We start from the raw sequence: 27276 nt of genomic DNA, 5'->3' as shown, positions 1-27276 counted from the left end.
CCCCCAAGAAGCTCTGGAGAGAAACGAAACTCTACTGAGAGCACCGGTCAACATGGACCTGTTCCACACGCCAGCCGGAGCTCTGGATAAGCTGGTGGCCCACAGTCTGCACCCAGCCCCTGAGTTCACAGCGGCCGTACGGGGTGCTCTGGGGTCGCTAAACATCGCCCTACAGCAGCACGGAGTCCGAGGGTCACCAAGAGTGATAAGGATTGCCAAGGTGAGAGGGTGGGGCACCCCAGGGCAAACACCTTCAGGGTCTTCTTGAGGGATGGCTCAGGTGTTGCTGTAACTAGCCAGTCTGTGAGGGAAACTGAGGCATCAAAACCCAAGTTACACTTCCAGGGTAAAGGCCCAGCCAGGGCCACACTGGGTCACCTGATGGCTTCCTATGCTCTCCTAAAGGCTGTCTCATTCACTTATTCACTCACTCACTCAGACTCTAACCTCACACTGCCTGAGCCTCGCTGATCTGAGGCTGGGGGATCACACACTCACATCCACTGGGACCCAGTCTTTGAGAAAAAGAACATGACCCGGCTAAAGCACACAGACTCCCTCACCATCATGGCGCCTGAGGTAGCGATTACTGCCAGCTTTAGGAGTGGGGAAACTGAGGCTGAGTGCAGCTGAGCTGCTACTCTAAGCCACACTGTGTCCCTTGGGCATCCTGACAGGCCGCCCTAGAACCTTTGGATTCTCAGATAACTAGGGGGAGATAAACCCTGAGCTGCCTTAATCCTGGTAAACCTGCTGATGCAAGGGCATCAGAGGGACCTAGGAGGGGCACAGTGAGACTAGAGATTGTCCTGGGCAGGTCTCAGGTCACCTGACAGTTCCTGAGGCTGTATCTGAGCTGGAGATGTGGAAGGAGGCTTGGGTCTGGGGGACAGAGACTGCTTCTGCATCTCAGGTGTGGCTGAATTCCTTCCAGGGAATGGGGGATGTGTATCCCTCCTCCTAAGGTCCCAGGGATTAACAGGAAACAATCCCACCACAGGTCACTCTGGGAAACAATGAGTCTATTGGTCTTCCTTGCTGAGCCTAGGGAAGTGGGCCCCACTGCAAAGTCTTCACCAGCAGAGACCAGGCCTTCTGTAAGCTGCACAGGCTCTCCCCTCCTCCCAGTCTCCCAAGCCATTTACCTCAGGCCAGGAACAGTTTAGGGCAGAGTTGCATTAGAGAGTGGAGAGGTCCTCGGGTGAGGGTCGATGAGCAGTGAGTAATATAAACATCACCAGGCCATTATTTCAAGCCTAACTTGGCCCTTGTGTACTGGGGGTTACAGGTGTGGTCCACCAGAGGCTACAAAGTCTCCTTTCAACCACCCAAAGAGGATCGGGTAGGGGTGGGGTGGAAGGAACAGGGTTCATGGAGCAAGACCTCTTTAAACTCCTCATGGGATGGGTTTGAAAACCATAACTGAGCTAAATACAGGATGGCGGGGAAGACCCTCATTGTACCCCTGAGGTGTCAGCTGGGAACCCCCTCTCCTCTGTTGTAGATATTTTTAATCCCAGCGTAGGGTTTCTACCCTGCCTTTGATCATTCAGCTCCCAGATAAAAGACACACACAGCCTTTATATTTACAGTAAGCCTTACACAGCACAAGAGCTGGGCAGATACCTGCCTTCTATGCTATTAGAATCTACTTTCCCATCAATATCTCTAAGTTATCACTTACTATGTTTCATCTGGGCTGCTCTTAACTCCGATTGGCCAGCCCTCGGGACCACGTTTCTATGACTCACCTAACCCACAGCAGCTTCTCCCCCTCTACCACCTTCTTTTCCTTGTGGTTCTCCTCAGACCACAAGCCCAGGAAACCTAAACCCCACCCATGTCTCTTCTGCCCAGCTATTGGCTGCCAGGATCTTTATTCACCAATCAGAAATAATTTGGGCGCAGACTCCAGGTCTTGGGGGCCCACACTCAGCACTGAGGCGGCCTGCAAGAGCAAAACCTCTACACTCCTCTTCTTTTTCGGCTTCAGGGAAGAGAGACGGAAGTAACCCCTCCCAGGTGTTCTGTGTTTCCTTTGCAAGATGAGGAAGTACCTTCCTCCCATCATCCTTAGGGAGGTGCTCATGGGTGATACTGGAAGCTGCCTAGTGGTTATTTCCTCTACTGTCTCTCCACACACAACCAGAGGATCAGCCTTGAGGGGCCTGGCGTCATCACTGGGATAACGGGAGCCCCAGACTGTGTGGCGCCTGTGCCTCATCTGACTCTTCCAGTCCTACAACTGGGCGCACATGCGAGTATCTGCCGCCATATTTGGCCACACCAGGGCGGCTGTGTGCTCAGAGCAGATAACAGATGGCTGATACAGAGTACAGAGCATGGGTCTTGGAAGTCACCTTCCAGAGTCCTCAGGCTGGAAGCTTTGAGACCCAAACATCGTCAGAAGGGTCTGGACACTAGGCCTGTCACTGTCCTCACTGCCAAAAAAAGAGTGAGCTTCCCGGCCACACTTGGCTCGAAAGAGCTGAGAACGGAGGCTGGAGGGACCGCTCAGTGGCTAAGGCCACACAAGCATGAGGCCTGGAGGTCAAATATCTAGAACCCACATAGATGCCAGGTGGGTGTGGTAGCCTGTGATTCAGGCCTCGGAAAGCAGACACAGTGCATCCTCAGAGCAAGCTGGCCAGAGAAACCAGCCTTCGTGGAGAGTTCTGGGTTTGATCCAGGGATCCTGCCGCAGTGAGGGAGATGATTGCTGATATCAACCTTGGGTGTCCACATGCACTCACACAAACACACACACACACACACACACAGATGCACACCACACATGCACAAACACACCACACACTCACACACAAAAGCACACACACATATATACACCCACATATACACCCACGCATACACACATACATACACACACATGCATACCCACACACATACCCACAAGCACTGGTACGCACCTGATGCACACACACAAACACACACACTCATACACGTGTACACACACACAAACACTCATACACACGTACCCCATGCTTACATGTGCTTACATGTGCCCACATGTGCAAACATGCACACACGTGCAAACCAAAAAGGGGGCTAGAGAGATGTCTCAGGGGTTCGTACCTCTGGCTGCTTTCGTGGAGCACCTGGGTTTATTTCCCAGTACCTGCATGGCGGCTCACAACTGTGTATATTGTCAGTTCCAGGGAAACCCAGGACCTGTCTTCTGGGTTCTGCAGGCACACACACACTACGCATACATATGTGCAGGTAGAGCACCCATACACATGAAATAAAAATAAATACGATACTTTAAAAATTGGAAAGGGTTGGCAGGATTGGAGTCCAGCATCAACAACAGGTGTTCATTTACAGATTAAAGTCTTTCTCCCAAGCTCAAGCCCAGTTGCTGTGAGCAGGACCCTGGTTCTGCCTGGTGACAGATGCCAATAGCTACGTGGCGGCCCCTCCCCAGCCCTCACGGCCCATCTGGTCCCTCAGGAGCCCCTATGGGGAACAGTACCAGAGTGTGCGTGCAGTCCCCAGCTGTCTCTCTTCTTCACAGGGAGGAGCCTATGCCCGGGGCACAGCTCTCAGAGGTGGCACCGACGTTGAACTCGTCATCTTCCTCAACTGCTTCCAGAGCTTTGGTGACCAGAAGACCTGTCACTCAGAGACCCTGGGTGCCATGCGAATGTTGCTGGAGTCCTGGGGGGGCCACCCCGGGCCTGGCCTGACTTTTGAGTTTTCTGAGTCAAAGGCGTCCAGGATCTTACAGTTTCGTCTGGCATCGGCAGACCGAGAAAACTGGATAGATGTTAGCCTGGTGCCTGCCTTTGATGTCCTAGGTGAGAGGTCCCTGGCCTGGTCCAGAGGTGGGGGCATCATCATTAGGAGAAAGATTGGCCATTGCCTTCTGACCTTCTACCCACTTGCTGTGTGACCCTAGCCCTCTCTGGATCTTGGCTTCTTGCCTAAATATATCGATCTTAAGATACCTAGGAGCCAGAAATACCTAGTTCCCCTGTCTCTGCAGTCCTAGGGCAGGTGCCTGGTCCTCACTGCGCTATTCTGGTTTGCCTCCCTCCGCCCTAAAGGCAAAGTTTTTTGTGATGACCGAGGCTGGTGAAAAGTGCTCTTTTGGAGACTTTGTTAAGAATTTTGAATTCTGCCAAGCAGTGGTGGTGCACGCCTTTAATCCCAGCACTTGGGAGGCAGAGGCAGGCAGATTTATGAGTTCGAGGCCAGCCTGGTCTACAGAGTGAGTTCCAGGACAGCCAGGGCTACACAGAGAAACCCTGTCTCGAAAAAACCAAAAAAAAAAAAAAAAAAAAAAAGAAGAAGAATTTTGAATTTTCTAAGATGCTCCACCTATAATATGCTATACTTATCCTGAAATACACTTCTGTCCCCATCTGATAATGAGGACAAAGGTACAGGGTCAGTGCCTGTACCCCGCTGTGACCACTTCCTGACCACAGCAGCCAGGCCCCTGACACCCATGCCTTAGCTGGAAGCTCCTCTCTGTTTAGTCACCTTGAAATCCTACTCTTCCCCTCAGCCCCTACCCTGCACCCCCAGCTCCAGACAGGGGCTGAGTTCAGTGTCCACGGTGTCCTCTGTGCCTTCCTAACCCGCTGCCCTTGATGCCCCCAGGACAGCCCCGTTCTGGAGTCAAGCCAACACCCAATGTGTACGCCTCCCTCCTTAGCAGCCACTGCCAGGCCGGGGAGTACTCAGCCTGCTTCACTGAGCCCCGAAAGAACTTTGTGAACACTCGCCCAGCCAAGCTTAAGAACTTAATCCTGCTGGTCAAACACTGGTACCGCCAGGTGAGGCCGCTTGGGTGGGTCCTGCCTGTAGCCTAAGACCATTTTATTCTCTTTCTGGGAAGCACCTGCCATGTTCTTTGTCTATGGTTTTCTCTTGTGAGCTGACTTCTTATTGGTTTATGGGTGCTCTTTACATACTATGGATGTTGATCTTTATTTACTTACAATAATGAGGATGTGGTCTCCCAGTCTGTGGATTACACCCCTACCATCTTTAAGAGTCATTTCTCACTGAGAATAGTTGGGTTTCAATGTTAGCAGGTATAAATCATTTCTTCTCTGAATGATTCATCCTGTGGGAATCTTAAGATGTCTTTCTCTAAATGAATCTCCCATGAATCCTTGCGAAAGCCTTTCTTTTTTGGGTTTGTGAGCTCAGATCCTTCCCAGCCTCTGAATGGCTTCCTGATCTGTTCATACTTGTTTAGCAACTCTGATGGAAAGGTGGGTTTTGGAGTGCCCTGCTTCTGCCTGGAGATGAGGGAACAAGCTCCCCTCAAATCCGGGGCCACATATCTTGGCTCCAGTAAACCACTCATTGTAGGCAGGTCTGGGTGTGAGAAGATTCTGGGTTCTAATTCAGATCTTCATTTGCTGTTTGGCCTTGGGCAAATTCCCAGACCCCTCTGGGCTTCTGCTTCTGCCACTCGCCCATACAGGAACGCACAAGTCTTGGGTTCCTCGAACATCAGATGGACTTTCTATGGGCAAAAATGCATGGCCCTGAATCCTAATTTGGGAGGAGGAGAAGCGGGGAAGATTGGACACTTGCAGTCAGTGTGGGCCACATGGCATATGACTCTCTTAAAACAAACAAACAAACCAAGAGAGCCAAGCTGTGATGGCGCACACCTGTAACCCCAGCTCTCGGGGGTGGGGGTTAGGGGAGGTGGGGTGAGGAAGATCTTGGACACAAGGTCACCTAGGACTTCACAGTCAACCTAAGGACAACCAGGGCTACATGGGATCCTCTTTCCTAAAGAAGGGAGGATGGAAGGGAAGAGAACATAAGAGCCAACTATGGAGTCAGGCATCCTGGGTTCTAGAATATTCTTCCAATACCTGGGTGCCCATGTGCCTAGACTTATGTGCCATGAACCCAGAGGTGAGGGGAATGTAGAGCAGGGCTGCTGGCCACCTCCACCCAGACAAGTCACTTCTGGAGATCCAGTGTGTCTCCTTTAGGAGCATGGGCCCCTCCAAAGTCCTGTGTCCAGCGGAGGAGAGACAGAGCCCAGAGGAACGGGTGAAGCCCAACCACCCAGTCTACCCTGTGCTCCAGGAAAGAGAATGGTTCCTCAGCATGCTTTCCCCCTGGGTGCCAAGTGTCTCATCTTCTCCAATCTCACTGAGCCCCAGACCTGCCTCTTTTTATTTGGGCAAAACTGACCAACTAACATCAGCCTCCCTGCAGTCTCCTCTGGCTACCTTTCTGCTGGGGCTTGACTTTCATTCCTTCCGGTTCCCTCATGCCAGTCTGAAACCCCACAGTAGGCAGATGAGAAAGACTGGCAGGGTGGGGGTGGGGTGCTGGATCCTGGGGCTATCTGAGGAAGCAGTTCACAGCCCCAGGATCAGACTGTGGGGTGTTATGAGCCCCAGCTCTGTCCCCCCTCACTGAGCCAAGCCCTCCCTGCGGTTCACAGGTGCAGACACGGGCCGTGAGGGCCACACTGCCCCCCAGCTACGCCCTAGAGCTGCTTACCATCTTTGCCTGGGAGCAGGGCTGTGGGAAGGACAGCTTCAGCCTGGCCCAAGGGCTCCGGACCGTCCTGGCCTTGATCCAACACAACAAGCACCTCTGTATTTTCTGGACGGAAAACTACGGCTTCGAGGACCCTGCAGTTGGAGAGTTCTTGGGAAGGCAGCTTAAGAGACCCAGGTATTCCCTCGGCTCCCACTGTCTGCTCTCCCGTCCTGGATGCTAGGGGAATGAGTTGGTCCTGGTTGATTAAACACTTGGGGGAGTTTAGAAACAGAACCATACCCAGGGCTCACACCGTGCCTGTTTAATCAACATGTGGATAGTCATACATTGATGGCAGTTTTTACACATGTGAAGCCACCCCTCAGGCCATGGAACATGTCCAGCATGCCGGGGCGAGGGGGGGCGAGGGGGGCTCCCTCCCAGACAGCAGCACCCCAGAGGTAACATCTCGGAGTCTTGTCTGGTCTTTAGCCCTAGTGGAGAAACTCTGGAGGCACGCCCTGCTGGCTCTGCTTCTTCCTCATTAAGTCTCTGTGATCCATCCATACAGTTGTGGCTCACTCATTGGTGGGAAGTGTTTTTGTAAATTTGTCATGCTATACTATGCTATGCTATGCTATGCTATGCTATGCTATGCTGAACACCATGACCAAGGCAACTTATAAAGCAAATTTATTTGGGGCTCACGGTTCCAGAGGATGGAACCCTCGTGGCAGAGAGCATGGCAGCAGGCAGGCAGGCATGGTGCTGGAGCAGTAGCTGAGAGCTCACATCCTGATCCACAGGCAGGATGGGGGCTGGGGGAGCAGGAGAAGCCAGGAATGGGGAAGGGAGAGTCTTTTGAAACCTCAAAGCTCACCCACATACCCAGTGACACCCCTCCTCCAACAAGGCCATGCCTCCTAATCCTTTCCAAATAGTTCCACCAACTGGGGACTAAATATCTAAATAGGTGAGTCTATGAGGGACTGTTCTCATTCAAACCACCATGTTGGAGTTGAGGACCCAGGGCTCCAGCAAAGTGGGTGATACCATCATTATGCAAATGAGGAAACCTCTCCATGAGTCTGGAAGGGCAAAGCTGGGGTGAGTGTCAGATCTGCCCTAACTCTGACCCTTCAGAGTGCCTGGAGCTTTCTTGTCTCTGGAATTACAGGCCCGTGATCCTGGATCCAGCTGATCCAACGTGGGACGTGGGCAACGGGACAGCCTGGTGCTGGGATGTGCTGGCCCAGGAGGCTGAATCCAGCTTTAGCCAGCAGTGCTTCAAGCAGGCCTCAGGAGTCCTTGTGCAGCCTTGGGAGGGGCCCGTGAGTAAGGGAACACCAGGGACCACAGGCTTTGTGCTGATGTGCTAAGGGTTGTGGGGTACAGCAGCTTGGGGCTGCCTGTGGTGTCCACTCTCTGGATATGTCTGTCCACCTAGAATTCCTCACAGCTATCTCCCCAGCAGAGCACCTGGCCTGCTGTACACCAAGGTCCATATCTCCCATGGCTGGGAGAAAGCCTGGGTGGTGAAAGACTTCTGCTCTGGCTGATAAGGCTTTTTCACCACCTTCCAGGGCCTTCCACGGGCTGGGATCTTGGATTTGGGCCACCCAATCTATCAAGGGCCTAAACAGGCACTTGAAGGCAACAAAGGCCACCTTGCTGTTCAGTCAAAGGAAAGGAGCCTAAAACCTTCCAATTCAGCTCCAGGATTTCCAAAAGCAGCCACTAAGATGCCTGCTATGCCCAACCCAAGTGTCAGTAAAACCTGCAAGAGCCGCAAGAAAGCAGCTCACCCAAAGACCGTCCAGGAAGCAGCATTGGATAGTATCTCAAGTCATGTTCGGATCACCCAGAGCACAGCATCCTCACACATGCCTCCTAGCCGCTCTAGCATCTCCACCGCTGGGTCACGGATGAGCCCAGATCTGTCACAGATCCCAAGCAAGGATCTAGACTGCTTCATCCAGGACCACCTTAGGCCGAGTCCCCAGTTCCAGCAGCAGGTGAGGCAGGCCATCGACGCCATCTTGTGCTGCCTCCGGGAGAAGTGTGTATACAAAGTCTTGAGGGTCAGCAAGGTGAGTCCGAAGATGAAGGTGCCATTGGAAGGCCCCTGGGGAACCACGGTGGTCAGGGAGGGTCCCCAACAGAGCCAAGGTTGGCCAGGGGAACTGAATGTCTTAGGAAGTGTGGCTTGCTGGCTGGGTATAGACAAACAGACACTCCTTGGGTTAAAATGGAGTCACATCCTACTTTAAGCTGGAAATAGAGTAAATCAAAGCTATGTTTATAACTTCTGGTGACTTCATATGTCCTATGTCATGGCTAGCCTGCCCTGCTCTCTGATGTTCCCATGCTTGCAGGAGCCTATGCTGGGTATGTTTGTAGGGTTATGGGTCCACCACAGGGCTCAGCCACTCGGGGAGGCAGGACACAGGAAGTTGACTGCTCTTACCCCAAGTGGTGGGAGGGGTGGGGGGCCATAGATAAGCCCCAAGACACAGCTCAGGACAGCTAGAGCTGGCTCAGAGCTTAGCTCAGAGCTGGTCTCCTCTAAGGAGACTGGGGCCATTTGGTTCTCAGGCTCTTGGACACCTAGGCACCACTGGGAGCCGCAGAAGAGCTGAGAATGGAGGGGGGGCAGGGGGGAGGCAGGGCTGGCCTGGATGGGGGGGGGAAGGGGAGCTCAGGATGGTCTTGAGGGGAAAGTTCTTGGCTTGGTGGCAGCTATGGCTTGGGATTGGCTTGGCTTGGAGACGGCCTTGGCTTGGAACGCAGAGAGGCCTTCTACAGGATATTGGATGGCGGCTCTATAGGCAAAAGCCTTCTCCATGGCTCCCTAGGCGGATCCTGATGAGAAGAGACAGTCCATGTTTTTAAGGCATTTGTTGTCATGGCAGAAAGTGGATGAATAAAACCGTACCCCACTTCTCAGGTGGGCCTGAGGTTAAACACCTTTCACAGGGAGGAGTGTCTGGGAAGGAAAGCTTAATTGGCTAAGCTCTCCAGGCCCTTAGGTACCTCATTAACATGGAGATCTGCCTGGAGCCTACGTGACCACAGGTCACATCCTCTACCTGTGGAGGGGCTTGGGGTGTTGGCCCCAACTAATGTGGCCACAAATCTACGGGGGTGGGTAGCAAGTGACAGGGGCCTGGTGCCCAGGAATCAGGCCTACCGTCCCTTCAGGGTCACCGGGACTTCTAGCCTTAGCTCAACTGGGAACCAGGCTACCTTTCATGGTACTACACATGTTCATCCAGCACTGTGGCCACATTTCCATGTCAAAAGCCAAACCAGCTAAGCTTGCTTTTGCTTTCTTCCTCTTCCTCTTCCTCTCCCTCTTCTTCCTCTTCTTCATCATTGTCATCATCCTTGTCATAGTAGACCCTGTCTCCTTCTCATTTCCCCCACCCCCAATGTCTGTCCCCCCCCCCATCTCCCATCTGTCTCCCTGTCTCTCCTCCTTCCTCCTCTTCCTCTTCCTCCTCCTCTTCTTCAATGTTTGGAACTTTTGGAAGAGGAATAGGGTCTCCCATGCAGCCCAAGCTAGCCAGGAACTCACTATGTAGCCCAGGCTAGCCTCAAATTCCAGCCCCTCCTCCTGCCTCACCATCACCAGAACTGGGGTTGCAGGTATGGCCTACCACAACTGGCTTGTTCCGCTTTTAACGATACAGTTTTATTGTTCGTTTGGTGTGTTTTTGACTGACACCTGCACCTCACCATTCCAGGCAATTGTTCTATCACCGAGAGAGACCCCACCCCCAATGAGGTGTCTGGGATTTTGCTGTTTAAAATTCCTATTAAAACAATTGGATCACTCCCGCCTTGAGCTCAAAATCTTCTGTGTTTCCCCTGAGGGCTGTGGGGCCGGTCCTGGCTGCGTCTAACCCTTTCTGGCCTCACATTGATCTGCTTCACCAGGTCCAGGCTCATGAGGGGGCTTGTAGTCAGGACCTCTCCCCTGCTGCCCCCAAGCCTCAGCTCTCTCACATCCCTCCCCTCTGCTAAGACCTTTCCAATGCCTACCCATGGTATTTTTTAAAATTAGTCTCACCAAGCCTGGTGGTACACACCCTTCATCCCAGCACTTGAAAGACAGTGGCGTGGGGTCAGTGGGGGGGAAGGCCTTGAGTTCAAGGTCAGCCTGGACTACATAGATGGAGATACCCCCTCCTCTCTCTCTCTCTCTCTCTCTCTCTCTCTCTCACACACACACACACACACACACACACACACACACACACACACACACACACACATATATACACGAGCCAGGGTATCCAGTGTTTAGCACCCTTCCTGCCTTAGCAGGTACTAAGCAAAGCCCAAAGCCAGGGGCTTTCTGTTTACCATTTTTTTAATCATTTTTTAATATTTTATGCTCTTTTACTATGCTTGATTCCTAAAGAATACTTTGTGTGTTTTGAAACAACTTAGTATTCAACATTAGATATAGGATCCTCAGTTATGGATAGTACTAAATATTCATTACTGATATTTTTAGGGTATGGAAACGATATGCATATAAAAGTTGAACTAAGCTGGGCAGTGGTGGCACACGCCTTTGATCCCAGCACTCGGAAGGCAGAAGCAGGCAGATTTCTGAGTTCGAGGCCAGCCTGGTCTACAGAGTGAGTTCCAGGACAGCCAAGGCTACACAAAGAAATCCTGTCTCGAAAAAAGAAAAAAAAAAGTTGATCAAATTTTTATGTTATTTTATTCTCAAAATACTCAATGTTATTAATATGTTTGGTATATAAAATATATCTAAATAATTAAAAAAATAAGAAAAAAAAAAGAGTACAAAGTCTGAGCTGCACTTCCCTCCACAGGGCGGCTCTTTCGGCCGTGGCACAGACCTCAGGGGCAGCTGCGATGTGGAACTTGTCATCTTTTATAAAACTCTCGGGGACTTCAAGGGCCAGAAGCCTCACCAGGCAGAGATCCTGTGTGACATGCAGGCCCAGATACGACACTGGTGTCAGAACCCCGTGCCTGGACTGAGCCTCCAGTTTATTGAACAGAAGCCCAACGCTCTGCAACTCCAGTTGGCATCCACCGACCTCAGCAACCAGGTGGACCTCAGTGTGCTGCCTGCTTTTGATGCTGTGGGTAAGACAGTTGTGACCCCCAGGGAACCGGGAACCATTGAACAGGGGGCACCTGTCATATTCCTTGGGATTCACGAAGCACTGAAAATCGCCCCTGGGAGATCTTAAAGCAATCATCAAACATTCACCAGTGCTGCTACTTAAATGTCGCCTCCCTGTTTTCTCTCTTCTCTGTCCTAGGGTCACCTGCCCCAGCTCCACTGTTCACTATATTTCCCCACTCATTTTATTTTAAACTGTTTTGGTTTTTTTTTGGGGGGGGTGTTTTTGTTTTGTTTTTGTTGTTGTTTTGTTTTGTTTTGTTTTTTGTTGTTGTTGTTGTTTTGAGACAGGGTTTCTCTTTGTAGCCATGGCTGTCCTGGAACTCACTTTGTAGACCAGGCTGGCCTCGAACTCAGAAATCCGCCTGCCTCTGCCTCCTGAGTGCTGGGATCAAAGGCGTGCGCCACCACGCCCGGCTTTAAACTGTTTTTTTTTAAGATGTATTTACTTTTTATATATGTGAGGGCACTGTAGCTGTACAGATGGTTGCAAGCTTTCATTTGGTTGTTGGGAATTGAATTTTTTAGGACTTCTGCTTGCTCCAGTCAACCCCACTTGTTCAAGTCGGCCCCGCTCACTCAGTCCCTGCTTGCTCCGGCCCAAAGATTTATTTATTATTATACATAAATACACTGTAGCTGACTTTAGATGCACCAGAAGAGGGTGTCAGATCTCATTAAGGATAGTTGTGAGCCACCATGTGGTTGCTGGGATTTGAACTCGGGACCTTTGAGCAGTCAGTGCTCTTACCCACTGAGCCATCTCAACAGCCCTTAAACTGGGTCTTGATATGCAAGCCGAGTGCCATCCCCCTGCCTCAGCTTCACAAGTCTTCCGGGATCATAGATGTGTGAGTCTAGGTCCAGTCTCAAATTACTGGGTGTTTTTTTTTTCTTCTTAATTTCTCTTTCATGTGTGCTTACCTGTAATGCGACATGCATGCAGTACCCGCAGGAGCCACAAAGCGGCGCCAGATCCCCGGGGCTGGAGTCACACAATGTTGCCTGCCGCCCTGCGGGTGTCAAGAATGGAACCTGAGTCTGCAAGAACAAGTGTTTTTGGTTTTTGGTTTTGGGGGGGATGTTTTTGTTTTTGTTTTTGTTTTTTTGTTTGGTGTTTTGAGACAGGGTTTCTCTGTGTAGCCCTGGCTGTCCTGGAACTCACTCTGTAGACCAGGCTGGCCTTGAACTAGAAATTCACCTGCCTCTCCCTCCCAACTGCTGGGATTAAAGGCATGTGCCACCACGTCTGGCAGAACAAGTGTTTTTAACCACTGAACTATCTCTCCAGCCCCCCAGTTTCAGGTTATTAAAGTGTTAAATCTCCTTGAGACACCTCCTCTGTTGCTGCCGCTGCCACTCTTCTTCCTTTGTGACTTGTTACTGGGACTTGTTACTGGGAGCTCCACCAGCAAACGGGATCCACTGAGCCATCTCTGTATCCTCATGAACCCCTTTCACTCTGAGAAAACTGAGGCCCAGAGGCAATCCACACAGCTTGGATCTGAACCCAGGCCTGTCTGGCCCCAGAACTCATTGCAGAATCGCAGGGGGGGGGGGAGGGGGTAGTGCAAACTGTGAACCAGAAGCTATATACATATAATCCCAGCCCTTGAAAGGCTGAGACTGGAGGACCACTACAAGTTCCAGGCCAGCCTGGGCTACATATTACAGTGATGCTAACACGGCTGGCCGCAGCGTAATCCATGAATGGGTGAATGGTTGTCACACATGTTCTGCGCTTCTGCAGGGCCGCTGAAGTCCGGCGCCAAACCTCAGCCCCAGGTGTACTCCTCCCTCCTCAGCAGCGGCTGCCAGGCCGGGGAGCACGCAGCCTGCTTTGCAGAGCTTCAAAGGAACTTCATAAACACTTGCCCTCCCAAACTTAAGAGCCTGATGCTACTGGTCAAACACTGGTACCGCCAGGTGAGCACCCTCCCCATCCCCCTTCCCAGGAAGCCACCTCCATCAGTCTTCACCCCCAAGTGCCTAGGATGGTCTGCTATCACCACCTCTTTTCAAGTTGTACTGCAACATGAGCAGCTTCTAGAAACCTTCTTCCTTGCAAGCCCTTTTCTGAGGGCCAGGTCATACTCATGTCCTTAACAAAAGCAAAAACCAGCTCTCTCCTTAAAGGGGTAAGAGTTGGTTTAATGTGGACAGGAATACAAGCCACCAGATGTAGGTCACCAAATTCCATGTTGGGGGGGACAGTTTCATGACATTTTATGGTAACAGAATTAAAAAAAAAAAGTCCAAACCAGGAGTGGTGGTGTACACCTTTAATCCTAGCACTCAGGAGGCAGAAGCAGACAGATCTCTGTGAGTTCCAGGATAACCAGGGCTACATAAAGAGACCCTGTCTCAAAAACACTACAAAAAAAAAAAAAAGAAAAGAAAAGAAAAGAAAAGTCTTAAAACAGTTCTCAGATACAATGGTGGATAGCAGCAGAGAGGAGAGCTCTGCTATAGCCTCCCTCACCTTCTACGGATAACCAGGTTAGCCTTTGGGTTGATGGAAGCTAGCTGTTAAATCAACACATCCCAAAAGGCTTCCTGTACACAGTTACTGTCAGGAGCCATGCAAGGGAGGCCGTGGCAAGTGAGTACGCTTCCAGGAGATGGGCCACTGCCAGGAGATGGGCCACTGCTTTGCATGGCCACGATGGGTGAGTCCTGAAAAGGTATATGGACCACAGGGACTCCATCTCGGGATTGCTTCTCGCTGCTCTGTCTTTCATCCCTCACAATATCTAACATAGCCTGTGGTTTCCTGGGTTTCTTAACCCACTCTGTTGGGCAGATTTCCTGCAGAATCAATAGAAAGACATACTTTCTTGTATTGATGCTGCTTAGATGAATTCATGATTTTGTAGAATTACTGATTTGGTTTGAATGACTTTAGGAAGCTAGAATAGTTGATGGGAAGTCTGAGGAGTTGGTTTTGGTTGTTTTATCAGGAAGATATAATGAAGTTAGGATCAAGACTAGAAAGTGCCTCCTCTTCATAGAATAATGAGGTTGCTTGATAAGGAGTTCAATAAGCCTGCATATACTACAAGCAAGTAAATTGCACTAGGAAGAGAAATAAGTTTGGGACAGATTTTAGATCAAAGCAAAACATTCATTCTAGGTCAGGTTCAAGGACGAGACCACAGGTGCGCGCCATGATAGAGCAAAGCCACGGGTGTATAAAACTATTGCTCTTAACTTATAATGGGCTTAGAGAACGAGTCTCAATTAAAACAACTGCTTTGAACTTATTACCAGCGTCCTGCTGTAACTCTCTCCTGTGTAACATTTTATCTGTGAGGTAATTTTTTTTTTCTTACATAGAGAACTTTTGTCTGGGAACCTATAAAAAGCTAAAAGCAAAAATAAAGGTTGTTAGAGCCTGCTTGTTAGAGCTTTGCTCTATCCATTAGCTGTAAATATGTGTGTGTGTGTATTATATATGTAATATATATATGTGTGTGTGTTTTATATATATATACATGTGTATATATGTTATATATATACACACATGTGTATATATGTGCATATGTGAAATTGTTGGGATTCGCTTACTAGAGCCTGCTTTTCTTCTTCCTGTGTGTGTGTGCACGATTTTCTCTCTTTGCTTTTCTTTCTTGCCAGCCTCTTAAAGGGTTAAGAGTTCAATGTCTCTCCCTGGTCACAGAGAAGCACAGGCCAGAGCAACTAAGTTTCTTTTTATAATCCCCTGCTGCTATCAGCAGGAGTCAATTGGCAGAAACCATTAGCCTTGGCCCCAGAATAGTAAGAGAGAGTTCACTGCCAGAAGTCATCAGCTCTAGCCCCAGAAGAGCAGAAGAGAACCGAATTGCCGGGAGTTACCAGCTTTTGGTCCACTGACTCAATGCCGGCAAAGCTGGTTTTTGACAAATCGCAAGGATGCTTAGTCAGACCCAGAGCTGGGCATAGCATGGCTATCATGGGTGCTAAAAGTAAACTCAGGTTCTGGGCCTGCAGCAGTCTAGATTCCTTATGATCACTGATCAGTCCAGCAGCCCTGAAGGCGAGCCTTAGTTCCAATTGGCCCAGCAGCCCTGAGGGCGGGCCTTAGTTCTGATTGGTCCAGCAGCCCTGAAGGCGGGCTTTGGTTCACCATCACTGTATTCTACAAACATCTGCCTGCACCCATACTTGGCACTTGCCAGATGGTGCTGGGATACTATGGTAGACACATTACAGCCCCTGTTCCTGTATAGATTCTCTTTACATACACTACCACCTCCTAACGCCCAAGGGATAACCTGGAGTAGATGTCCACTTGACGGGTCTCTGGTTGGGTGACAGGTTGTCACTCGATATAAAGGAGGAGAGGCGGCAGGCAATGCTCCGCCCCCAGCCTACGCCCTGGAGCTCCTGACCATCTTTGCCTGGGAACAAGGCTGTGGAGAGCAAAAGTTCAGCCTGGCTGAAGGCCTGCGGACCATCCTGAGGCTGATCCAACAGCACCAGTCACTTTGTATCTACTGGACGGTCAACTACAGTGTGCAGGACCCAGCCATCAGAGCAAATCTTCTCTGCCACCTTCGGAAAGCCAGGTGCTTGCTTACTCCCCAGTGACCACCTCAGCCCCTCTTCCTACTTTCTCCTGGAGTCCATGTACCGAGGAGGAGGCGGCCATGGTAGGCTTTGGGTTGCCCATCCCACCCTTTCTGATTGCCTCTGGATTCTGATGCGGAAGCATGGACTCCAGTAGACAGAGGTCCCCAGAGCCCATTTGATTAGCACAATTAAACACCATTAGAATTAAGGGCTCCAAGAGCTGGCTTAGGCTCCACCCAACATTGCTTCTGGCCCCTCCCAGCTGCTCAGAACTGACTGTCCTTCCTGCCTCCCTCTGCTCTGTCCCCAGACCTCTAGTCCTGGACCCTGCAGATCCTACCTGGAACGTGGGCCAGGGCAACTGGAAGCTATTAGCTCAGGAGGCAGCTGCCCTGGGGTCACAAGTCTGCCTTCAGACTGGGGATGGGACTCTGGTGCCACCCTGGGATGTGACGGTAAGAAACAGGGCCCTGGGGCCACTGAGATGAGCCAGAGGATAAAGTGCTTGCCCACAAGCCTGACAACTTGAGTTCAGTTCCCAGAACACACTCAAAGGGGGAAGGGGAGAACTGGACCCCCAGAGTTGTTTTCTGACCTCCACAGATGATCTGTATATGAGCACGCGTATGTGTGCGTGGGCGCTCACACACACACACACACCATATGCCACATAATAAACGGTATGTTTCTAAATTTTTAAAGAGACTGGGTTAGAGAAAACTATAAAACTATACAAAGCAACACACTTCCCATCTCTATGTAAGACCCCAGTCAAATAGTCAGGCTCTGTGTTGGAGAAGAAAAATCCAAGACATAGCCATCTGCAGCTAGCTCCCAAAGGCCTTCTGTCCTACTTAGTCCATTTCTGTGACTATAACAAAATACCTAAAGCCAGGTAACTTTATAGAGAAGGTTGCTCAAGGTTATCACACTGGCATGAACTGGGCTGTGTTGAGGATGCCGTGATGGATGCCGTGAAGCTGGGGGAGTGTGTTTTGAAGGAACGCATCATGACCCAAGGTGAGAGGCTACTGGGATACGGAGGGTCAAGCTGGCTCTTGTCACATTTTCCTGTCAGAACCCACTCAGTGTTCTCTGAGGACCACCTTAAGCCCATCCTGAGGCACCTTCCACAAAGCTCCATCTTTAAAGGATCCCTCATCCCTTTGGAGGGCCCAGTGTGCAATGCATGAGTCTTTGAAAGGCAAATCATATCTAGACCACAGCTAATATGATGTTGTTCCATTTAACATGTAAGAGCCACTGGGATGGGGAGGAGTGGTCATATACCCATTTAAAGGTGGAGAAACTGAGGCTACTTCAGGATGTGCCAGCCAGTGAGGAAGAACAGGTAGTCTAGGAGACTAGGGAGCATCAGCCTCCGCAGATGCTGAAGGATGGACACTCGGGTTTGTCCCGCATCCTGCTCCAGCCAGCCCCACCGGTCTCTCTCCACAGCCAGCCCTCCTTCACCAGACCCCAGCTGAGGACCTGGACAAATTCATCAGTGAATTCCTCCAGCCCAACCGCCACTTCCTGACTCAGGTGAAGAGAGCCGTGGACACCATCTGTTCCTTCCTGAAAGAAAACTGCTTCCGGAACTCTACCATCAAGGTGCTCAAGGTGGTCAAGGTGAGACCCAGGGAGCTTCGGTGGATGGGGGCAGGGACGGGGGCGGGAACAGGGGGTGGTTCCCTGCGGGATGGGGCCCCTCTCCAGCCACCTGGTGGGCCCTAGTGATGTCCTTGTCCACGGCAAAGGAACAAGGCAGGGGATATAGCTGGAGGCTGGGGAGGAGATCCCTTTGCAGGCATGGTGCGATACAGGGGGCATCCATGGGGGTACCAGCGATGGCTAGTCTCTCTGGTTCCTGGATCTGCCTTTCTCTTTCTTTCTTTCTTTCTTTCTTTCTTTCTTTCTTTCTTTCTTTCTTTCTTTCTTAACTAAAAATTACAAGAAATTTATCAACAACCCCAATGACAACAACCAAACTGTCTGATTTCCACAAATACATACAAAACTGCCTTGACTTCCCATGTCTCCCTCTGTGGCAAGCCCTTAGGAGGACTAAACCTCTAGAAAGGACTTGCTTTTCTCTGAGGGAAAGTCACTCAGATGGCAGAGAGCTTACCTAAAGTACAAGCATCCTTGGATTCCGTCCCCATCGCTGCATGAACTGGGCATGGTGGAACGTGATTGTAATACTCCAATTCCAGAGTCAAGAGAGGAAAACCTCAGGGCTGGCTGATCAGTTAGTACAGCTGCATTGGTGAGCTCTAGGCTCAGTGAGAGACCCTGTCTCAAGATGATGATGACGACGACAATGATAATGATGATGATAGAGATTGATGGAAATATCAGAGTCCCCCTCTGGCTTCCACATGCGCACACACAGGTTATAGGACGCCAAAGGGCACTTCAGGGCTCAAGCCACCATCTATGTTCTCCCCAGGGTGGGTCTTCTGCCAAAGGCACGGCTCTACAAGGGCGCTCAGATGCCGACCTGGTGGTGTTTCTCAGCTGCTTCCGCCAGTTCTCTGAGCAAGGCAGCCATCGGGCAGAGATCATCTCGGAGATCCAGGCTCAGCTGGAGGCGTGTCAGCAGACGCACAGCTTTGATGTCAAGTTTGAGGTCTCCAAGAGGAAGAACCCCCGAGTGCTCAGCTTCACGCTGACATCCCAGACGCTGCTGGACCAAAGCGTGGACTTTGACGTCCTGCCAGCCTTCGACGCTCTCGGTGAGGTCCCAGACAGAGGCAGGAGCAAGAAGAAGAGCAGAGGCGGGGTGGTTCCGAGCAGCTGTAGGGAACTGTGCAACCAGGCCATGCTTACTCATGCAGCAGGTACCCTCCTGCTGTGTGGGGCAGCGGGGGAGGGGGCTTTTTCTTTTGATTGCCACAAAGATGCTGGGTGAGGGGCTGGAGACTTGGCCTGGTGATTGGGAGCACGAAATGCTCTTGTGGAGGATCTGTCTTAGCTACTGTTCTACTGTGGTGAAGAGACGCTGGGACTAAGGCAACACTTGATAAAAGAAAGCATTTTATTGAGGGCTTGCTGGTTTTGGAAGGTTACTTGTTATTGTAGCAGGAAGCATGATGGCAGGCAGAGGTAGGTGAGAGCTAAGTTTTGATCCCCAGGAGGAGAGGGATAGGAGGAGGGGGAGGGGGAAGAGAAAGAAGGGAGGGGGTGAAAGGGAGGAGGAGGGGGAGGGGGGAGAGGGGAAGGGGGAGAGAAGGAGGGAGAGGGAGGGGGAAGAGAAAGAAGGGAGGGGGAGAAAGGGAGGGAGAGGGGGAGGGGGAGGGGGAGGGGAGGGGGAGGGGGAGAGGGAGAGAAGGAGGGAGAGGGAGGGGAGAGAAGGAGGGAGAGGGGCAGAGAGAGGGGGAGGGGGAGAGAAAGAGGGAGGGGGGCAGAGAGGGAGCGGGAGAGAAGGAGGGAGAGGGGCAGAGAGAGAGGGAGGGGGAGAGAAGGAGGGAGAGGGGGGAGGGGGAGAGGGGAAGAGAGGAAGGGTAGAGAAGGAGGGAGAGGAGCAGAGAGGGAGGGGAAGGGGAGAGAGGAGGGGGAGAGAGAGGGAGAAGAGGAAGCAGGAGAGAGAGAGAGAGAGAGAGAGAGAGAGAGGGAGGAAGGGAGGAAGGGAGGGAGGGAGGGAGGGAGGGAGGGAGAGAGAGAATGAGCCTGACTGGGCTTAGTGTGGGACTTTAAATCTTAAAGCCCAACCCCCAGGGACACACCTACAACATACAACAAGGCCACACCTCCTAATCCTTTCCAAATAGTTCCACCATCTCAAGACTATAAGCATTTAAATACATGACCCTATTGTGCAGAGGGTGTTCTTTTTTAAAATATTTATTTATTTATTTATTTATTTATTTAATATGAGTGTTCTATCTTCATGTACACCTGCCTGCCAGAGGAGGGTGTCAGACCCCATTACAGATGGTTGTGAGCCACCATGTGGTTGCTGGAAATTGAACTCAGGACCTCTGGAAGAGCAGCCAGTGCTCTTAACTGCTGAGCCATTCTCTCCAGCCCCAGAGAGGGCAGGGTGTCCTTATTCAAACTACCACAGGACTCAAGCTCACTTCCCAGCACCCGCATACTGAATGAGACAGGCAGGCAGGCAGGCATTTTGATGCTATGTAGGTTCTGGTTCTTCTTATACGAACTCATCTGCTCTGCTTCTATTTAGGTCCTCAGAGCCAGCATGATGAAATCAGGCCCCTGCCCCAGCGGCCCTGTTAACCAAAGCAGAGGTTTTGTCTAATGACTACCAGAGCCCTTGCCCCATAGGGCTGAACAGGCATCAGAGAGAGTTAAAGCCACTACACCATAAGCCAAAACTCTTTCCGTGATGGACAGACTGGTGGCTGAAAAGGAGCCAGCCAGGCAGAGAATCCCACTCTCATGGGGGAATCTAAGCTAGGCTGTGCCACACCTATCCCCCCCAAAAACACCTGGTGATCTCCCAGTGGGTCTCAAATCACAAGGGACACTAAGGGTCTCTCAGACCAGCTTTCTAAGCTGGCCTACCTGGGCTCCCTGGGAAACAGAGTGACTCTAGCCTTCTCTTTCTTATAGGCCAGCTGAGGTCCGGCTCTCGGCCTGATCCCCGGGTCTACATAGACCTCATCCACAGCTGCAGTAATGCAGGAGAGTTCTCTACCTGCTTCACAGAGCTGCAGAGGGACTTCATTACCTCCCGTCCCACCAAACTCAAGAGCCTGATCCGGCTGGTGAAACACTGGTACCAACAGGTTTGTCACAGGGACCGTCAGTCACTCCTATTCCACCACCACTACCCACCCCCCAACACTCACAGCCAGGCTGGGTCCCAGATACTGTGCCCTGAGTAAATTTCCTTAGAGGAGACATGGGTCTGTTTGGCCACAAACATAGCATGTGAAAGAAGTCACATTCCACTCAGAGGACCTTGGTTTTCCTGTCCATGAAGTGGGGTCAAGCCTGGTCTGGTACGGGTTTGTCATCTCAGTTACTTAGGAGACTGAGGCAGAAAAATGGAAAAGTCAAGATTGGCCTTGGGCTACAGAGCGAGTGAGTTCAAGGCTGGTCTGGCCAACTTGGCAAAAACCTGTCTCAAAATAAGAAGTGCCAGGCTGGGGCGCAGATTCTTGGCAGGATACTGGTAAAGCACTTGCCTAGAATGTATAAGGCTCTGAGCTCTATCCCCCCCAACCCACACACACCCCCACAAATAAAAAGTGAAGCTAACGAATTATGTCCATGTGTCAAGGGTGATGCCTAGCCAATCACCTGGCACACATGGACATTCTGTTAAGTGTTGGGATATCCATCTGTCAAGCCCAGGGGTCCCTTTTAACCTGTGTGAGGCAGTAGGTATTGTGTTGCCAATGTGGACCTACACATCTCCTGTCCCCTGCTTCCCCAGTGTAACAAGACCATCAAGGGGAAGGGTTCCTTGCCTCCCCAGCACGGGCTGGAGCTCCTAACTGTGTACGCCTGGGAGCAAGGTGGCCAGAACCCCCAGTTCAACATGGCGGAGGGCTTCCGCACTGTTCTGGAGCTGATTGTCCAGTACCGGCAGCTCTGTGTCTATTGGACCATCAACTACAGCGCAGAAGACAAGACCATTGGTGACTTCCTGAAGATGCAGCTTCGGAAGCCCAGGTTTGGTCACCCCCCAGACTCCCCTATCTCAGATCCATGGTACCCACTTCTTCCTGCCTCCTAAAGGCAGAGAACAGGGGCAGGGCCTGTTCTCTGGAGCGGGGTGGCTTCCCAGAGTGGTGCTTTTAGTGGCTTAGGAGGTAGTCGGCTCCTGGGTCACCTGTGAATGTGGCTGCCAGATGAAGTAAATACAAGATGCCACATTCAGCTCATGCATGAACAAACAACAAATAGTGTGTTAGTCTGAGTAGCTCTCATGGAAAATTGGGGACCTGAATATGCTTTTTATATTTAATGTGAGAGCCGGAATGGTTCAGCTGGTAGAGGGTTGCCTGGGATGCAAGAAGCCCCGGGTTCCATCCCAATCACCACATAAGATGGGTGTGGTGGTGCATGGCTGTGAGCGAGCACTTGTGGGGAGGAGGCAGGAGGATCGGGAGTTCAAAGTCATCCTCAGCTATAAAACAAGTTCAAGGCCAGCCTGGGCTATGTGAGGCCCTGACCAAAAGAAAAAAAGTTGCAGGGTTTCCGGGATTCCCCAGTAGCATGGAGGTGTTCCTGAAATAAAGAAAGCTGTTGAGAAGAAAAAAAAAAAAAAAAAAAAGAAAAAAAAGTTGCAGATGCCACGAAGCACATCTGTAATCACAGTATTCAAGAGGCTGAGACAGAAGGGACAGAGAGATGGATCAGCAGTTAAGTGCACTGGCTGCTCTTGAGGAGACCTAGGCTCCATCCCCAGCACCCACAGATAGCTCACAACCATCTGTTATTCCAGTTCCTGGGGACCCAATGTCCTCTTCTGGTTTCCATGGCACCAGGCACTCATATGCGTAGACATACATGCAGACAAAGCACTCACACCCAAAAATGAATGAGAGGAAATTAGGAGGCTGAGGTAGTAACCAGCCTGGGCTACATCATGAAGATTCCCACCTCAAAACTTAAGTGTATTCACGAGTCCTGAGACACTCAGATGCATCTGGGCATCTAGTGTTTGCATTCATTAGATCTGGCAGCTTTATATCGGCAGCCTCCAGGTTATAGAAACACATTCTTCACCAACTTACCCACCTCTGAAATGAGCATGGAGATCAGCAAGATTGCCCCCTAAACTCAGGTTACATTGACAGTTTGTGAGTAGTAGCAGTGTACACTGAGAAATAGTCTGCTGTATGATATACATTAGCTAAGTAATGGTGTCTGCCATGGAGGCTGGGAGGGAGGGTGGTAGAACCAGTGCTGTAATTGATTAGCAATGCCTGTTTCACCTGTAGAAGGGGAAATAGCAGCACGGTGAATGATTAGTAATGTCTGCCTTGGCAGAGCATGAAAAAAGTGGTGTGTGTGCAACTGCTTTTCCTCCCTTCCAGCCTCCCTCCCTCCCTCCCTCCCTCCTTCCCTCCCTCCCTTCCTTCTTTCCTTTTTAGAGATTTTTAAAACTTTTGTGTGCAGTGTTTTGTCTGCTTATATATATGTGCACTGTGTGTGCACTGCTCACAGAGGCTGGAAGAGAACACCAGATCCCTGGAACTGGAATTACAGAAAGTTGTGGGCTACCCCTATGTGGGTGCTGGGAACTGAAGCCAGATCCTCTGGAAGAGCAGTCAGTGCTCTTAAGCACTGAGCCATCTCTCCAGTCCCCTCATCTCCACCCTTCTGAATAGACTGTGTAGCCCAGACTGCTCCAAACTCACAATCCTACTGCCTCTGCCACTGCATCCCGGGAACTCCATATGTCTCTTCTTTTCTACCCCTACCCTAGAGTGTGCACCTGGGGCACTGAGGAGTCCCTGACTGCTGGCCCTGGCCCCTGTAGTGTTAGGTGAGAGTGGAGAATAGCCTAGCCAATGTCACAAGGGGACGCTGTGGGAATAAGACTAGCCCTGGTTACAATTGCAGGCCTGTCATCCTGGACCCAGCTGACCCAACAGGCAACCTGGGCCACAACGCTCGCTGGGATCTGCTTGCCAAGGAGGCTACCGTGTACGCATCTGCCCTGTGCTGCATGGACAGGGATGGCAATCCCATCAAGCCATGGCCGGTAAAGGTGAGGGACATGTGAGGCAGACAACCCACACCCCCACACACACAAATAAAAAGTGAAGCTAACGAATTATGTCCATGTGTCAAGGGTGATGCCTAGCCAATCACCTGGCACACACGGACGTTCTGATAAGTGTTAGAATATCCATCTGTCAAGCCCAGGGGTCCCTCTTAACCTGTGTGAGGCATTAGGTATTGTGTTGCCAATGTGGACCTACACATCTCCTGTCCCCTGCTTCCCCAGTGTAACAAGACCATCAAGGGGTCACAGACATGGGCATGGGCAGACATGGTCCTCCCTGAGGGGCAAGACCCAGCCATGGCCCCTGTAGTCCCTGTGCCTCCACTTCCTGTGTGGTGAGTGGCCTCAGCTCTGCGGAAAGACTTAGGTAACCAGCCTGTCTTCCTTCCCACAGGCCGCTGTGTGAAGTCTAGAGAGATCAGTGGTCACCACTGATAGAAAGTGACACCAGCCCTCAGCAAGGGATACTCAGAGTATCTGAGTGTGTGTGTGTGTGTTGTATTTGTCTGTATGTGTGTATTTGTGGTATGTCTGTGTGTCTATATGAGAGTGTGTCTATGTGTGTGTCTGTGTATCTGTGGGTATCTATATGTGTCTGTAAGTGTGTGTGTGTGTGTGTGTGTGTATTCATGTGTGTGTGCCTGTTTGTGTATAGTGTGTCTATAGGTGACTGTGTGTCTGTGTGTCTGTGTATCTGTGAGTATCTATATGTGTCTGTATGTATGTAAATGTGTGTATGTGTGTTCATATGTCTGTGTGTGTGCCTATGTGTATGTCTGTGTATCTGTGGGTATCTATATGTGTCTATCTATATGTAAATGTATGTATGTACTTATGTTCATGTGTCTCTGTGTGTGAATGTCTGTGTGTTTATGTGTAGTGTATCGTAGGTATATCTGTGTGTCTATAGATGTATTACGTCTTTGTGTGTCGACATGTCTGTGTGTATGTATGTGTATGTTATATATGTATATATGCATGTATGTGCTCCCTCACACCATCTCCCTTCTGCCCACCTGCCCACCCATAGCCCTCCCTTTCCTCCCACTGTTTACCCACCTAGTGGGGCTTCATTGACCTCAACCATGATCATCCCGGTGTCCCTGACTCCCACACTAGACACCCTAGGAACCAGACATCTCTAGATCTTCCAGTCTGCTGTTCATCTACCATGGGCTCTGCCCCAACTTCCACAGCCCCACCCAGGAGTGCCCCAGACCTGCCAAGAAGCCATACTCCTCCCTGGCATCTCTCTGCTCCTTGAGCCTGTGTATATCCCTCTGCCTACAGAGACCCACCAGCTGAGGTCCAACTATGTTCCTGTACTGGCTGGTTTTGTGTGTCAACTTGACATAGGCTGGAGTTATCAGAGAAAGGAGCTTCAGTTGGGGAAATGCCTCCATGAGATCCAGCTGTGGGGCATTTTCTCAGTTGGTGATCAAGGAGGAGGGCCCACTGTGGGTGGTGCCATCCCTGGGCTGGTAGTCTTGAGTTCTATAAGAGATCGAGCTGAGCAAGCCAGGGGAAGCAAGCCAATAAGAAACATCCCTCCATGGCCTCTGCATCAGCTCCTGCTTCCTGACCTGTTTGAGTTCCAGTCCTGACTTCCTTTAGTGATAAACAGCAATGTGGAAAGTGTAAGCTCAATAAACCCTTTCCTCCCCAACTTGCTTCTTGGTCGTGATGTTTGTGGGGGAATAGAAACCCTGACTAAGACAGTTCCCCAAGAAATGTGACCATGACCTTCATAAGGCTGAAGTTGTGATGACTTCAAAGTACCTGGCCCACAGCCACCACAATTAAATGAGAAAAACACGTGATAACTGGGCCTTAGGGGTGAAGATGTCGGAAGGGTCCCCAGGCCTTGCCTGTGGCTCTACCCACTCCCTCGGGAGGAAGCCCAGGAATGCAGCTTTCTTGAGTTATTGTTGGTGAAAGTTGAGGCTTTGGGACAATGCAATACTTAGGTCACTTACACCCCTGTAAACCCCTACCTATACTTTATTAGTAACCCCAATAAACCTATCGGCTCATCCATTTACACCCAGGTGTAATCTTTTCCTTGCTCAGTCATCGTGCCCTGTCTGAGATGAACAGACTGTTCATGTCTCCCCAGGAAACGTCATGCCACACCATGATGGCTGTCATCCCCGAATGCAATGCAAAACAGGGGGTCCCCTGGAGGACAAGAAGGATTTGCAAGCCCTTGATTCATAAGTCTGTTTTCCAACAAGAATCTTCCCTTTTTGCCACACTATGGGTGGACTTTGGATAGTGTTTGTCGCTCATTCCCTGATCCCCACCAGGACGAGAGTGATGCCAAGATATCTCCAGGACAAATGTCTACTTGCCTGTCTTACATGGGAGAAAGCCTCCAATCCCCTAGTGTTTAAGTGGCAGCCAGGGGCCAGAGGGTAGAGGACAGGGAGACATATCCTATGAATGTCCCAATCCGGAGACACGGAAAGCAAGTGGCAGATGCCGGTGACAGTGTAGCCACAGCAGGATCCTCCAGAGGAACCACCGGAGGGATGGACGTGGTCATGATCCATCCCCAGGAGAGGAACAGGAATCAGAGAAAGGAGTCTGTGCAAACCCATCTCCCACCAGGAGCATCTCAGACAGCTGGGCTCTGCCTGGACCACTGCTGGGGACAGACCAACAGGGATGTAGGATGGTGGGGAGAGCAGAGCCTTCCTAGTGTCTTCATCCTTGCAATCCATTCCTGCCTCCTCAGCTTAGTCTGACTGAGAGGTCAAGGGTTCCCCAGGTCCCCTCTCTGCCACCACCTGTGCCTCCTGCTCTTGGCGACTACACCAAGACTCCACTAGGGTTGGCCCCAACCTCACCTCGCCTAATCAACTCTGTGAGGATGTGAACCAGACCCCATATTATGTCTCCTGATAGCTGCTATTCTCAGGGTTCTAGACCAGTGGTTCTCAACCTTCCTAATGCTGCCAACCTTTAATACAGTTCCATGCACTCCCACGTAGGTGTATCTACAGGTACCTGCCTGGAGACAGAAGAGAGGTATCTCAGTTATGGTCTTAACCGTTGGAAAAATGTGTTTTCTGATCATCTTAGGCGACCCCTGTGAAGGGGTTGTTTGATCCTGGAGGGGCGGAGACCCACAGATTGAAATTGCTGCTCTAGGCAGATGTGGAGGCCTGTTTTTCTATGGAGCCTGGCAGCAGATGGGGCACAAGCCTAGCATCCCAGCATGAAAAGAAAAGAGGAGGCAGGCTGTTGTTAAGAGCCACATTGTTATACATTGTTATTAAGTCACCACACCTTACAAGAACTTTGTTTCCTAAAGCCAATCCATCCTGCAAAC

At 50.8% G+C, this 27276-nt stretch overlaps 1 protein-coding gene across 2 annotated transcripts; it reads left to right on the top strand.

Moving 5' to 3' along the window:
• Positions 1 to 25608, top strand: Oas3 (2'-5'-oligoadenylate synthetase 3). 2 transcript variants are annotated; one of them, XM_021162924.2, is made up of 16 exons: positions 1 to 220; positions 3536 to 3818; positions 4627 to 4802; positions 6449 to 6684; positions 7667 to 7820; positions 8073 to 8579; positions 11340 to 11619; positions 13410 to 13585; positions 15977 to 16227; positions 16542 to 16686; positions 17690 to 17863; positions 18684 to 18969; positions 20810 to 20985; positions 21639 to 21877; positions 23777 to 23924; positions 24337 to 25608. In XM_021162924.2, exons 1-16 carry the CDS (start codon positions 53 to 55, stop codon positions 24346 to 24348), a joined length of 3411 nt encoding a protein of 1136 aa, XP_021018583.1. In that variant the 5' UTR covers positions 1 to 52; the 3' UTR covers positions 24349 to 25608. The 2 variants fall into 2 exon arrangements, with proteins under 2 accessions (XP_021018583.1, XP_021018582.1); XM_021162923.3 differs by lacking the exon at positions 24337 to 25608 and having other exon boundaries at positions 23777 to 23939.
• The last annotated feature ends 1668 nt before the right edge of the window (positions 25609 to 27276 follow it).

This window comes from Mus caroli, unplaced genomic scaffold, assembly GCF_978045245.1.
Source record: "Mus caroli unplaced genomic scaffold, Mus_caroli_1 scaffold_4, whole genome shotgun sequence".
In the NCBI taxonomy this organism is placed as follows: Eukaryota; Metazoa; Chordata; class Mammalia; order Rodentia; family Muridae; genus Mus; species Mus caroli.
This window is presented reverse-complemented; position numbering and strand designations above follow the sequence as displayed.

Bases quoted from the DNA above. Each gene is read 5' to 3' on its own strand.
- Oas3 (XM_021162923.3), top strand. From the start codon at position 53: ATGGACCTGTTCCACACGCCAGCCGGAGCTCTGGATAAGCTGGTGGCC. The intron at 8,580-11,339 runs GTGAGTCCGAAG...TTCCCTCCACAG, and splicing joins AAGTCTTGAGGGTCAGCAAG to GGCGGCTCTTTCGGCCGTGG. The intron at 17,864-18,683 runs GTGAGACCCAGG...TGTTCTCCCCAG, and splicing joins AGGTGCTCAAGGTGGTCAAG to GGTGGGTCTTCTGCCAAAGG.